Source organism: Apium graveolens, chromosome 2 (genome assembly GCF_009905375.1).
Source record: "Apium graveolens cultivar Ventura chromosome 2, ASM990537v1, whole genome shotgun sequence".
NCBI lineage: Eukaryota > Viridiplantae > Streptophyta > Magnoliopsida > Apiales > Apiaceae > Apium > Apium graveolens.
Window position 1 is genome coordinate 95,292,903 of NC_133648.1, and position 15,520 is coordinate 95,308,422.

At 36.0% G+C, this 15,520-nt stretch overlaps 2 protein-coding genes across 2 annotated transcripts; one reads left to right on the forward strand and one right to left on the reverse strand.

Moving 5' to 3' along the window:
* The first annotated feature begins 8,706 nt into the window (after window positions 1–8,706).
* LOC141707664 (uncharacterized) lies at window positions 8,707–12,199 on the forward strand. The gene has a single exon (XM_074510966.1). The coding sequence runs from the start codon at window positions 8,707–8,709 to the stop codon at window positions 11,677–11,679; it is 2,973 nt and encodes a 990-aa protein (XP_074367067.1). The 3' UTR covers window positions 11,680–12,199.
* A 1,427-nt stretch (window positions 12,200–13,626) lies between these two features.
* On the reverse strand, window positions 13,627–14,211 carry LOC141691543 (PRA1 family protein G2-like). Its single transcript, XM_074496275.1, has one exon. The coding sequence runs from the start codon at window positions 14,209–14,211 to the stop codon at window positions 13,627–13,629; it is 585 nt and encodes a 194-aa protein (XP_074352376.1).
* Window positions 14,212–15,520: the final 1,309 nt, after the last annotated feature.

Below are 15,520 nucleotides of genomic sequence, written 5' to 3' on the forward strand. Positions count from 1 at the left end.
AAATACATGGTGTTGGATTGACCCATTGTGAGATACTACATATTTAATGTGTCATAAGTTAATCTCATAGTGATAATGATGTATTGGTCCTTAGACCTTAAATCATTATATTTCTATATGAGAATTAATATACTTTGATACTATTGAAAGTTATCATTGACCGGGTAATCATAAAAGTAGTCATTGGGTATATTATGAATCGTACGAGAAATATGAATGATCTAGATGGGATTTAGCCCTCCTTTATTAAAGGAGTGATATTATTGGCCTCTTGATTGAGTAAGACTATAAAATGCATGGTCGTGCTCAAATAGTGATTTGTTTAATAGTTTACCCATTGATCAAGGAAAGAAGGATTAAACGCTTGCAGAGGATGACACAATGCATGCCTCAAGTTTGATCTATAATATAAGGCTAAAAGGATTATATTACATTGTACATTATTCACGAAAGTTTTAATTGAATAACCAATTATTATTATTACTTGGGTAGCAATGATGTATTACTAGATGTCACTCATTGTTTATAATTTTATTATTGGAAAATAAAATTATTGCCAACGTAATAATAACCTAAAGGGTCACAGAAAAAATGTTTAAAAGGAATATTATTTAAATTATGAATTTAAATATTTTTTTATTATTAATCGAATTTAATTATTAAATTAATTAAGTGAGACTTGATTAATTGTATATATTAGAATTCGAATTTAATAATAATATAAACCCAAAATCAGAATGGGTCTTTTAGAAGCCCATTAGGTTTAGGGTTAGGCCTTAATCCTCTATCTCTCCCCTATATATACATTATGATATATAATTTTGGTGTAAGTCGTTGCATCACGTTTTTGGAGAAAAACCCTAGCAGCTTTACATCTTAGAAAGGCTAGAGAGAGAGAGAGAGACGAAGGCAATTAAATTGGCTAGTACCGGCTCCGGTGATCGTTGGACGATCGAACGTTCGTGTGGATACCTTTGGAGAGCAGATATTCGCAAGGAGGGCTACTGTGGTTCATCAATATAAGAACGTTCATCATATTCGTAAGGAAAGCTTTATTAAGGTACATGATCCTATTCTCCATAATCATCCGTTCATTATACATAGATCCTGAGGTAGGGATTTAAATTTTTTGATTTTCCACTGCGTTTATATGCCCGAATCCCTAACAAAAAGATCATAGGTAGATTTTAAAGTTGCTGAGATTTTACAAGCTTATCGGTTGAACGACAAGATGATTAGAGAGTCATAGAAAGTTGTGAGAAAATTAGTTAGAGCATATCATGATATGGTGTTTATTAATGGAGTGGCTGATATTGATATATTAAAGGACAATGAACCTATAATCAGCAAGGATGGTGAAGGGGATTTAGTTTTTGGGATTAATGGCAAAATGATCAAAATCTCATATTTCAGGTTGAGCGATTTAGAACCAATGAAAAAAGCTTTGTGTGATGTTAAAGCCTCAACATGTAAAAATGAAAATGTGCTTTGATTTCAATCATTGAAGTGCTTGAAGAAATATTGGAGGAAGAGACTATCAATAATATCAAAAGATTACAAGATTTTCCTAAGAGAACCACTATTTATATACTGGCTAGAAATCATCATTGTTGCTTAGTCGTCTTCACAAAGTCAGAAATATCAGGTACCTTTAATTGATGATGAAAGAGCTAAATAACCAACCTCCAAAGAGTGCACTTTAGATTGAAGCTCGTGACTCTGTTCAAAAAATCTCAACAAGCTTTTTAAAAAGAGAAAGAAGAGGAGAAGGGAGAATTTCATCAACATCCAACAAAAACTTCAAATCTAAAGAAGAATACTCCTAAAAGAAAGACTGTTCAGTCTGAATCCACTCAAGAATGAGAAGGAAGCCAAGGCAAAAAGCCGAATAAGTCAAGAACTAAGTAGACATAGTTTATTTGTTTATTCTGGAGAACACTTCTTATTCTTGTACTTGTACTTTAAGAAATCTGGAATTGTATATGTGATCCAGAATGTATTTAATATTATTTCCTGCTTTCATTCTTTACCTTTTCTTATTATCAGTTGAATTATCCTTTAGGGATTTGTTTATCCAACTCTAACAATCAAATAGGGTGAGATTGTAAAGTATAATGTAACGTAATATGTAACCGAGGAAATATAACTCAACTTGAAAAATAAATAGATAAATAATATTAAATATGAAGCACATGAATCCAGAAGATGAAAATTGGATTAATACAAAGAATCAAAACATGGACTTAAAGCTTTAAGTCTGTAACCAGGTCATGGGAAAAAGTTTATTAACATGTGCAAGCCTTTGTGAAGAATAAAAGATCGAAGGACCTAGAATTACAATAAAATGCATTTATTCACAGTATTAAAGTTCTCATGATTTCAGTGAAATGATTCAAGAAGCTACAAAGGACATACATCAGTTGGGTATTAAACAGAGAACAAGAAGATTCAGTTATATGCAAGTCAATTGTGAACCAGACTAGTGCACTAAAAGTCAACATACCAAGAAAGAAAACTCTTAGTTCAAGTCAAATGAAATCAGTTAATTAGGACATGCTTTGAAAAGGTGAAGAACAAAAGAAATGGATCATGATCAGAAATTATTCTAAGGCAATTTATTTTAAAAGAAATTGCTAAAGCCCAACTCCTATCAAGCCCAAGGCCCATCATTGATTTCTATGTTCTACAAATCGATCAAGTCAAAACCTCATCCCTACTAATCGACCAACATATTGTAGATTAGTAGAAATCACTTGTCGATTTCTATAATTCCTCAGACTGTCGATTTGTATAAATTTGTACTGTTAATTTGTGTGAATGGTCGATTTATATAAATGTGACAACCCGGGTCAAATCCCGAGCCTTTTTTGAAAACCGGGTCAAGTCCCGATTCCGAGTCCGAAATAAGTCGAAGCATACTGTCCCGAGTGCAGCCAACTTGGGTTACGACAAGCCCACCACAGGCCCCCAAAAGATCATGATTTGTTGGTGTACACAGTAGTAGTACTTTGCCTTATAAACTGAACAGAAGTCCCAAATCTCCTCGATATGGGACTAGGGTGTTACAAACTTCCTCACTTAAACTTCTGACGTCCTCGTCAGGCCCGAACAGACAGCCCATGGTCCGGATCATTCCTCTCTAGCCATTGTGGGATAATACCGGCTGGCTTCGTGTCCCCACCTCCGGATCTCTTGCCATTGTTGGATAATACCACCAGCCTTCGTGTCCCCACCTCCGGCAACTTGATGCATCAAGCTTTCGAGAGTCGGCTCTGATACCATATGTGACAACCCGGGTCAAATTTCGAGCCTTTTTCGAAAACCGGGTCAAGTCCCGATTCCGAGTCCGAAATAAGTCGAAGCATACTGTCCCGAGTGCAGCCAACTTGGGTTACGACAAGCCCACCACAGGCCCCCAAAAGATCATGATTTGTTGGTGTACACAGTAGTAGTACTTTGCCTTATAAACTAAACAGAAGTCCCAAATCTCCTCGATGTGGGACTAGGGTGTTACAATAAAACCTTGTGTTATGTCGATTAGTAGAGAAAGAAAAAAGCTATTGTCGATTTGTATAAGATATGAAGCAAATTCAAAATACTTGGTTGACATGAAACCACGTGCCCAATAGAATTTGAAGATTGCACAAAAGAAGCAGAAGTGCATTCACTTCTGTATTCATCTTTATCAACAACCAACTGTATTTTACGAGAGCTCCATTGAAGGCAATATTATTAATCTTATAATCATACCGTTATGTTTTTGAATTTTTTTATAGCTAATCGTAATTGATTAGAGTGTAGCAATCTCAAGGTTTATATTAATAAAATAATATATTTCTCGAATTATTTTGTGCTTATTATTGATTCCGTACTTTTAATGAAGAACTTTAAATGAATCAGAAAGAATTTTTAGGTATCGTGTTCAACACCCCTCCCCCTTCTACGATACTTTGGGAGTAATAGTTGAAATTAAGTATTCCGAGGACAAAAAAATCGTAGAAGAGTTTAAAAAAGATGATAGTAGTTCTTTATAGTTGGTATCCTCTTCTTGCGCTAAGTGTAGGCTGGTAAATGATTAGCGAAGATGATTTTCTCGCTGTTAGAACAATAACTAACTTTTCTTTGTGTAGTAGTTATGTTTTTCATGAAGTGATGAGTGCCCAGTAATGGGTCATATTTTATATTGTCTCAATCTAATTTTTTTAATCTCTCAACTTTTTGAATTATGAAATAAAAATATTAATTACTTTATATTCTTTTAAACTTTCTCCTTTACTAAAATTACCAGCATATTGTACTCCTAAAATTTCCATTTAATTCACAATAATATTTTAATATTCTTTTGAACTTTCTCTTAGAATCAAAATTATCATCTAAATTATTTAACTAAATTTCAAGTCCTAAATTTGTCTAAAAGTCTCATCACCATTTCAATGAGATTTCTTAAATCAAATTAATCACTAAAAAATAATTAAATAATTTTATGATATTGGTTCTATGAACAACAAGAGCGGCTTATTGAGAGTCACGTGTTTAATCGAAGATTTGTAGGATTGTATATTTCTGCAAGTTTAGTCGCTGCTCAAATATTTTCGTAGCCGTTTGAAGTAATATGGGGCTCTTTTTGAAGACTACTTCAAGGAGAATACCATGTATGGACTTAGCCGCTCCTGCTATTTGAGTAATTGATATTTAGCTCTTCAATCATATTCTTCTAGTTTTAAAGTGATTTAAGTACATGCGAAGAGTTTCACAAGAAGTTTTTTTTTTAATACGCGGAGTAGAGGAAAAATGGCCCCAAATGTCACTATGTGGGGTATAATGGCCTTGAATGTCACTTTTCAAAAATATGGCCTCAAATGTCACTCCAAAACGGAGATTCGGGTACTGTTTTTCATATAAAACAAAAACGGAGATGTGTCTCCCGTTTTGTTTTTTTTTGGTTCAAAAACGCAAGCCGAGTTGCTGTTTTTGTATTAGAAAAAGCTGAATTGAAAGCGTGTTTTGCTGAAAACGGTTTACCAAACCACGTTTAGCATAAGAAAACAAAAAAAAAAATTGAAAAACGTAAGACGAAACCACGTTTTGTATATTCAAACATAAAAAAATAAAAACAGAACTCGAGACTCCGTTTTGAAATGATATTTGTGACCAAATTTTTTTAAAGTGACATTAAGGACCATTATACCCCAAAAAGTGATATTTGGGGTTAACACCCGAGCAGAGCTAGTGCTTCACAACTTCTGAATACCCATATCACTTTTTGGGTCAACACCCGAGCAGAGCTAGTGCTTCACGACTTCTGAATCCCCATAAAAACTGATTCAACCTTCGAAGAGGTGGACAAAGTCTGAAGACTCAAATGAAGCTAGTGACCTCGTCTGTTGAAGGTGCTTTGTTGGGAGATTGTTGAAACACGTGGGTGTCGGGCTCTTCAAGCATGTTGAGAAGTGACACTTGCCACATCGGAGTGTCTATCTAACACTATTTTGTTTACTTATATTTTGTTTTGCTTTTATTTTTATTGTATTTGGAAATACTTATCTTTGCTTGGAGACGTAAGCCGATAATTTACTTTTGGCGACTGCTTTACCTTCTCTTTTTTTACTATTGGAGCTCGTGAGCTACTTGTAATGTTTGTAGGAGATGTTTATTTTGGAGTTCTCTTCTTGCCTTCTTGGAGACGAATTTAGTCGTTGAGTGATTGAAATAGATGGATAATATAACTTATAACTTAATTTTTGTGTTATAGAGTTCGGCGAGCTCTTCTTGGTACTTGGAGACTTTGAGATGTGGAGTCTCTGAGCTCTTTGAGAAGGTCATTGTTCAGGAGCTAAAATTAGAACACCATTAAGTCGTCAAAGAGGAGGGTGATGTCTTCTGAGTTTATGGAGCTGATAGATAGAATGCATCTTAAGATTGCTGTTTATAAATTCTTTTTGATAACGGACTTTCCGAGTAGGTTTCATTCTTCTCGGAGTGTGTCCTGATAAAGTGTTTGAGCACCATCATGTTGTGCTCAATCAGGTTCATAGGAGCTAGTTTCTCTGTAATAGTCTTTGTCCTCGGTCGACTCGTTTGCTTGTTTTTATTTGATCGACGCCTTTTGCACATCGGATCTGAACAGTTCAGTCTTTCACCATAGCCAAAGAGGTGGATGATTTCTGAAGGCTCGGTGGAGTCATTGAATTGGTTTATAAAAGATACTTTGAGATTTTTTATTTACCTTTGCGTTCTTAATTTTTCTTGACAGTGAACTCTTTGAAGGAACATCAGTTCCTCCAGAGCGTGACCTTATGAGATCCTTGAATAACACCACATAATACTTCGTTCGATTCGTGTACCTCGATTTACCCATGTGCATTTGTCCTCTCTCTATCGGGAATGTAACATTGAATGAGGAGAATGACCTCGACAACTCCTCGACTTGAGTATGCTCGCTTCATAGGCTTCATGTAAATGAACATGACCTTCAAATACCTTATCCAACATTCTATAGCTTTCGAGCTCTTTGTCTAGAAGGCGCATGTCTTCATCCACTTCACTTACCTCATCTGAATGTTCTATTTCTTCTCAAGGTTTTTTGTGTTACTTTATCTTCTCCAAATGTAGCCCAACATCGCTTAATAACACTTGTTTGCCTTGTGGAGTAATAACTAAAATTTTGCTATCCTTTTTTTATCTACATTTCTCGCATATCAGATCTGAACGGCACAATCTCATCGGTGACGGAGAACCAGGGTCGACTTACGTCTTCTGAATTCGAGCAGGAGTGAGATCTTATTATGTGGTAATTTGGAGCTCAATCCGTGATCGTGAGTTTCGATCTATGATTATCAGGGCTTAGTTTATAAGGAGAGCCTCGATTTGTGGATTTTATTTGCTATTCTTCATTATTTATGAAGAATTAGAGTCGACATGTGATTTATGGAGCTTGATTTGTAATTTTAAATTATAGCTTATAGCTGATTTTTGTGTTCTAGGAGGAGGTAAGAGTTTTTTCAAGCGTCATTGTTAAAAATGTATTATTTCCAATTCCTTTTCTGATATATTTACAAGTGTATTTATAGTTATTTGTAAATGGGTCTTTAAATAAGTTATATTATATTGGTGGGTCTAGGCCCAACAGATACCACGAGAGAATTCTCAAAATTTATCAATGATTGTCTAGGAAGAAGATGATCGTCAAATGACCATTTCATTCTCGTTTTAAATAACGAAATTAAGAAACTAGCCAACATCACACATGATAATTAAATACAAATTCAATATTATAACCGAAATTTTCTGAAAAATAATATTTAAAATGGCATCTCATCTCAAGTACAAAAACAAAAAGTACGCTTTACCCGATTTAACAAAAAGTGAAATGAGAATCGCTTTAGGAAGTGTTTTAGAACGTAACATAGGATTAGTAGATAGCCCAATATATACATAAATCATAATACCCTTTCTATAATCCCTTTCTCCAAAAAGATTCAAATTATTTAAATGATTCAGTCCTCAGTTGACTGGTCTTCGCACTGGCCCAGTTTCCTGCGCAATAAACAATGTCAGATTAGTTATCAATCATACATAGAAAAAATTATAATTTTAAGTATTGAATCAATACTTAAAATGCCATAGCCGGGTACAATGCAATTTTGTTCTTTTTCCCAAACCACACTCACTGCCCACTCTATCAACATTCAACAAGGTGTCTGAGCTTTCATCTCCCAATGCCTTCTTCCCATTTCTTTCTCTGAGTTCATTCTGACCATTTTTTGGCATCTGTGAACAAGATACAATAAACCCCATGTTAGATTTACTGTTTACCATAATTGTATATTACTAAAACTTGAAATGAACACCACATAAAACAAAAAGATACCTCAAACCCAATGCATCTGATTATATTATATATGTCATTGTTTATTGCACCATTTACACCTAGCACCTTCTTTAACAATACTTTATTTTCAAATTTTTGTACATCTCACTATACACAAGATTCCCCATCTAGACAGCTTGTTGACACAAACACACAGAGGGGTTGTTGTCTTGGTTGCTGCAAAGGAGGCTTCATTCTCTCTTCTTTCACCCTTTGAATCTTAAAGTCCAGGTGAAGTCAATAGTTTTTGAGTAAGTTCTTCTTTCACTCTCCTTCACTTGTTTCATCATAGATTGAAATAAATCCATGGCCCTCTTGTTTCCTTTCTCATAATGAATGATAGATCAAATAAGCCAATGTGTTTTCTAGTTTCACTGCACTTTTGCATCAAAGTTGTGATTTTTATCCCAATATTGCAACCTTCTTTGATTTTATCCCACTCCAAGAACAGTAAAAGAAATTGTGTAAGGGGAAGGCCCACAAGGTAAGAAGATGATGCATTATTTCACATGTTGATTAATTTCATACAAAAAGTCTCACTGTTGCATTCATCTTCTGCAAATAGTCTGTAGCCACAAGCCATACAACCTGTCAACATTAATTAGTGCAAAGAATCAAGTGATAGTTCCAGTTCTTTTTTTCTGGTCCCATTACAGCCTAACCAGTTTTGTTTAAACACAACTAAAAGTGATGAACATGGTTCTTCATGAGACTCCTCACACTATTGACAGTAAAGAAAATAGTGAAGTAAGTTGCAGAACATAAATTTCTTATTACCTTGTATCATCTTGATCCAGATTTCATAATCAACACCAAGCATCATTTATAATCTTAACATGGAAGAACAATCACCAGTGTCACTGTCTGGTGCTGAAATCCCGGTCCTCGAAACCAAAGCCCTCACAATCAAAATAGCCAACTCCAGCCATAAACCAGGAAAAGAAATTATAACAAACATCATCACAGATGCACAGTCACCAAATTTATACAGCTCAATTGCATCTTCACCCTATAACTCCCCTTCCCTCATTTCTCCACCATCTTCAGCATTTGTTTCAGCTCTGCAATCTCCATACATATCTCCTAGAGCCACTATAATCCCAAATAATCCCAAAGAAAACACAACTACTCCATCTAGTACAACAGTTACTCACCCGTCTACTCCAGTGTCCTATTGTGGCTCACAATCCGATGACATTCCGAGTACATCCTACACTCCTCCACCTGAAAGATATGATTTTTCGGATGATAGGAAGCTCAAAATAGTCACATGTGTACCTGTTCCGGGCCAAGAATCAGCTCCTCGAATTTCATTTTCATTCCCAGTTCCAAGAATGTCATTATCTAAAGGATCTTTCTCGCCTCCATCAAATGCCAAACTCAGGAGCTGTGATGTGTACATTGGTTATCACGGTCAAAGTCCCATCTTGATACGCTTCTGTAAGTGGCTTAAATCAGAGCTTGAGCTGCAGGGTATTGCTTGTTTTGTAGCTGATAGGGCTAAGTACTCTGATAATCAGAGCCATGAAATAGCTGACCGTGTTATTTGCTCTGTAACTTATGGTATTGTGGTTGTTACTAGTCATAGCATTCTGAATCATCTTAGTTTGGAGGAAATTAGATTCCTTGCTCAAAAAAAGAACTTGATTCCATTGTTCTTCGACACGGATATTAATGAGATTGCAAGCATTGTTAACAGAAATTCAGAAAATAAGGAATGTAAAGAAGCAATTGATGGCCTAATGAAGTCACACGAGTTCATGCTGGAGGCAAATGATGGCGATTGGAGAAGCTGTGTAACTAAAGCTACAGGTATTCTCACGGGAAAGCTTGGGAGAAGGAGTGTTGTTGAGAAAGAAGTCGAAAGTTTCGAGGACTTTCCATTTCCGAGAAACAGATATTTTGTGGGAAGAGAAAAAGAGATATTTGAGATTGAGAATGCATTTTTTGGGTGCGGGGAGTACTTTGAGCAAGAAAATCCAATGCCTATTATTAGAGGAGGAACACCTGGTCAATCTGAAGGTTTGGCAGATGAAGAGAGTGAGATTGATGCAGGGAGAGGGAGGTACATAAGTTTGGAGGTTGGAAAGTGCAAGGAGCCAAACTTGGAGGCTTGGATTGAACCAGTTATAGGAAGAAATTCTTTCAAGCGACTCAAATACAAGAAGTCAAAAAGTGGAAAAGATAAAAGCTTTGGAAGCAGCATTGTATGCATTAATGGAGCTTCAGGCATTGGAAAAACAGAACTTGCATTGGAATTTGCTTACAGGTATTCACAGAGATACAGGATGGTTTTGTGGGTAGGTGGTGAAGCTCGATACTTTAGGCAAAACATTTTAAATTTGTCTCTCCAGATGGGGCTGGATGTAAGTGCTGATGCAGAGAAGGAACGAGGAAGGATACATAACTTTGATGAGCAGGAATCTGAAGCCTTTAAGAGAGTTAAAAGGGAACTATTCAGGGATATGCCATATTTAGTGATCATCGATAATCTTGAGACAGAGAAGGAATGGTGGGAAGGAAAGGATCTACATGACTTGATACCAAGGAACACTGGAGGGTCCCATGTGATTATAACAACAAGACTCTCCAGAGTAATGAACTTTGATCCCGTGCAGCTTCAGCCACTTCCTTTAGGTGATGCAATGATTGTAATCAAAGGGAGAAAAAAGAAAGAATATTCACCTCTGGAGATGGAGTTTCTAGAGAAGTTCAACGACAAATTAGGGAGGTCAACTTTTGGGTTATGGGTGATTGGCTCACTACTTTCTGAACTTACAGTATCACCATCTGCTCTATTCGAAGCTATAAACCAGCTTCATCTGGAAGAAGGTTCTAATTTGAGCAGCACAGATGAACAATTTTGCAGAAACAATCTTTTCTTGATGAAAGCACTGGCCTTTTGCAGTGCTATCTTGCAGCAAACCAATGGGACAAGAAACCTCCTCGCCTCAAGAATACTTCTTGTTGGGGCTTGGTTTGCACCAGCACCTATTTCAGCGAATTTACTAGCAACTGCAGCTAAGATCTTACCGGCTTCTTCTATTAACCGGCTCAGGAAGTGGACTAAATGTGTGGGCCTCGCACTTTGTTGTTCTGGTTGTTTAGCAACACAAACATGGAAGACTGAAGAGGATTCAGCCTCATTGTTGGTTAAACTAGGTTTGGCACGGAAAGCCAACAGACAACCTGGATGTTGGATCCAATTTCACCCTATTACCCAGATATTTGCAAGGAGAAAAGGTGGGATACACGCAGCAAAGGCAACAATTCAAGGCATAAGAAAGACAGGAAACCCGTTTTTATATTCAGACCACCTCTGGGCCTCAGCTTTTCTTGTTTTTGGATTCAAATCCGAACCTCCACTAGTTCAACTAAAGGCAGTGGATATGGTTCTCTACATAAAAAGAACGGCTCTCCCCTTGGCAATTCGAGCATTCACAACCTTCTCAAGATGCAACTCAGCATTAGAGCTTCTCAAAGTCTGCACAAATGTCCTAGAAGAAGTAGAAAAATCCTTTGTCTCTCAGATACAGGATTGGTGCCACGGATCTTTTTGCTGGAAAAAGAAACTGCAGTCGAATCAGAGGATAGATGAATATGTATGGCAAGACGTGACATTGTTGAAGGCTACACTTCTTGAAACCAGAGCCAAGTTGCTTCTGAGAGGTGGATATTTTGATAGTGGAGAAGAGCTATGCAGAACATGCATTAGTATCAGGACGGTGATGCTGGGACATAGCCATGCTCAGACATTAGCTGCCCAAGAAACATTGGCCAAGTTAGTAAGAATGAGGAGTAAGATATAATGTATTTGAATATTCTCAACTTCAGAACAATTAATCTTTGATTATTGGCGGACTCAATTTTCTACTTTTCTCAACTTGACTGTAATCAAGTCGATCATCGGGGCCGTAAACGCTCCGAGCTGCTGAGAAGTGATCCAGCGTTTCTCTTGAGCTCTCAAGCTTGGTTAATTTAAAAAACGTGCCAAACTTGACCACAGTTTGGAGACTCAGTTTTTAATGAGCCGAGTTTGAACACAATAAAACTAGGCTAGCAAGCTACTCCGAATGTAGGCTTGGAAACTTATATTATTAATCAAAATAAATATTAATATTGACCAATGACATGAAATCAAAGGATCAACGGCTCAACGCTCAATTTTCTAAACAAGGAACCTTATTCCGGGATTTTGAACAACTAGAAATCCCCATGTCAATTCCATAGTGGTGTGAGATATGTAAGGAAGGGAATTAAAGACTCAAAAAAGAAAAATAAGGGGTTGGAATTGAGTTTATGTAATTCCCAGTTGCCCATACCTAGCTATATTGTAATAGATTATAAACAAAGCATGCTTTTATGATTATTATTGTAATAGATTCTAAACAAAGCATGCTTTTATGATTATTATTGTAATAGATTCTAAACAAACCATGCTTTTATGATTATTATTTAATAATAATCATAAAAAACAGAACCAAGATTATGATTTAAGGCCTTATGCTACATCCATCCCCTATTAGGATATAATCATCAAAAGATAAGCTTTGCTACATATCTTTATGTCAAAATCAGCAAAATGTAAGGTACACAAAACAATTGATATGTTAGGTACCATATTGAGCCCTTTCACCCATACAGGAGTCTCAGGTTCCATTGCTGGAACTTGATTCAAAATGTATACAACCTATACAAGGAAAGTATAGGACAATAGTATAACCAACATACATAATAGAGCAGATAAATTCAACAACTCAAGGATCAAGATAACAGGAAATCTTTCAGTAGTTTGTAGTTGGTAATTAAAATTAAAGAATTGTCATGCATCCTCAAGTTGAATTGTCATGCATCCTCAGGTTCGTTTAGAGTTCATCCTTGACGCTAACTATTTACTTGAGCTTAAGCAGTTAGAATTAACTGTTTTACTTTAACCATTACCTAAAAATTCACAATTGGTGCAACCTATTTGTTGTACCTCATCATTTGGCCTGTTGAAAGAAAAGGACAACTCTTCACCTGGGTAAATTCAATTATTCAAATCTTGGTCCTACACCAAACCAAAGTAGTTGTCAGCTGTCACAAGGCCATACAAAGTACAAACTACATTTAAATTCTGAATTTAAATATAGAAATAAAAATAATGCAATCTTTATAATCACAACAACGTAGAAAGAATATAATCAAAACAAACTTAAGAATAGAAAAAAAAATCGAAACAAACAATTGAACAAAACTTGGCCACACATTACTTAACCTGTACACATTATAACTAGACTATGAGGGAAAGATATGCCCAGAGGTAGAATAGTTATCATTAAGACGGAGCGCAGCGCGGGCGCGGGAACAGCCATTTCATGAACAAACTATATATAAAATTTTAAATTTTAATATGATCATAAAACGGCCACTCCATGAACAAACTATATATAAAATTTAACACTTTAAACTGATCATAAAACGGGAATTTCATGAACAAACAAATTTAAACTCCAAAATGATCATAAAACGGCCATTCCATAGAACAAACTACATATAAAATTTTAAACTTCAAAATGATCATAAAACGGCCATTCCATGAACAAACTATAAACAAAATTTTAAACTTCAAAATGATCATATCAACGATAAATCACGTAAGTATGCCAAGAACGCAACAAACAATCTAAATACACTTGTTCAAACAATACATCACATAAGATTTTTCGCACAACCAAACCAAACCAAATCAAACATACCGAGCTTGCTCGTAAATACTAAACTATAAATCCATCGGGACTGGACTGAGACCCGATCAACCCTGAATGAACGGCGTCATTCTCATCAAGAAACAAGCCGTCAGGATTCCTAAACAAACAATGTAAAGCCGAAACCAAAATCCCAACACTAATCCCAACCAACAAACTATTCAAAACTCCTGCAAACCAAACAACTACAACACTAACCAACCCTAACCCTATCACAACAGCCTGATCACTCACAAAACTCCCTGCAATTACAATCTGATCCTCTCTACAAAACCAAAGCAGAATCCACATCAAGCAAACCAAAGCAATCATTAGCAACGATAACGGCGCGCCGAGAAGCGCAATAGAGGTGCAGACGGTGATGATGATGGTGTAGTTGATGCCGAAGTACTTGGAGTTGAGACGGAGGCGGGAGGTGATGCCGGTGAGGGAATCGGGACGAGTGAATTCGCCGGCGGATGAGAGGAATTCCGGCCAGGGACGGTGACGGGAAATGAAGGTGGAGAGGTTGTGGAATGATCGGGAAATGACGCCGGAGAAAGAGATGGGGAGGGGAGTGTACACGGAGGCCGTTGGGCTTCGGGGAGATTGCATTTTTGCGTTGACTTTGTTTGACCAAATCCCTGTTACTGCTAGAGCATCTGTTTTCAAGTTTTGTTGATGTTAAGGAGACGGAGCCCAATTTTCAAGTATTCGGATTCATTGAAAATATCGAACAAATCTCGAATATGTTCTTGCGATTTAGCCAAAAAAATATAAAAAGTTTTTTGCCCGTGAATGACGGTTTTTTAAAAAGTGCAAATCGGTTATAAATGGCGGGCACACTTTCTCACGGTCAAGCAACCGTTTGAGTGAAATTTTAAGTCAATTTGTAAGTGATTGAATAATATATTTTTTAAAATTTTAAAATTAATAATATGTATAACACTAATATTACGAAAATTAATTATCAAGACTCCAAACATAGATCTTTCTTAACAAAATATATTTTTCAGGGGAGGTTATTGTTTAAGTAAAATAAAAATATTAATATTTTAGAAATTAAAATTTTACAAGTCAAATTCGTTTTGACCATTTAATCTCATTACAAGGCCGATTAATTTTTAAAAACGCTTAATCATTTGATTAATATATAATTGGAGCACCTTATGGTACGCTTATGCTTAAACGACCTCTTAAGCTTAATTTGTTTTCCAGAATATCGGAGAGAGCTGATAAAATCCGACCTGATGAATTTTTTAAGGCCCAGATAAAATTCGGCCAAATATTTTTTTTAAAATTAAGGCTTTTATTCGAGTTTTTGGGTGTTAGGCAGGGCCAGATATTCAAAAAAAAAAAGAGTTCCATCAGCCAGGCCGAATCGGACCGAATCGAAATGGGTTTTTTCTATATCGAATTTTTCGGGGTTTTTTTGGATCGAATTTTGAGTTTCGAGTTTGTTAAACAACTCTAGTAGAGCTGCTCATGAGTTATGCAACCCAGAATAATCGACCTTACTCAACCCTTAGGCTGTGTTCCCGAATCTATGGTAGAAAAGAAAAGAACATAAAATAACTAATTTTACTTCCTCTCCTAATCTTTCCAAAAGTGGGAAGAAGATTTTGGAGACAAAAATAAAGAAAATTTCTTCCCAAATCTGCAACTTTTTTTCCTTTATTTCATAAAAGTTGTTTAGGAACAAGCTGAAGAAATCTATTCTTTACATTTCTTTTCTTTTCTCTCCAAAAAAAGTTTCCGGAACATAGCGTTAATTCGAACGATCAAAGTGAGCCGTTCAAAATCGTGATTTAGTTGGGTTGATTTTTTATTAGACCGGTTATATTAGATTGGATCAAATTTAAATTATTTAAAATCATAACTAAACCTGACTCGATCTAATTACTAAGATCCGTTCAATTTGCAC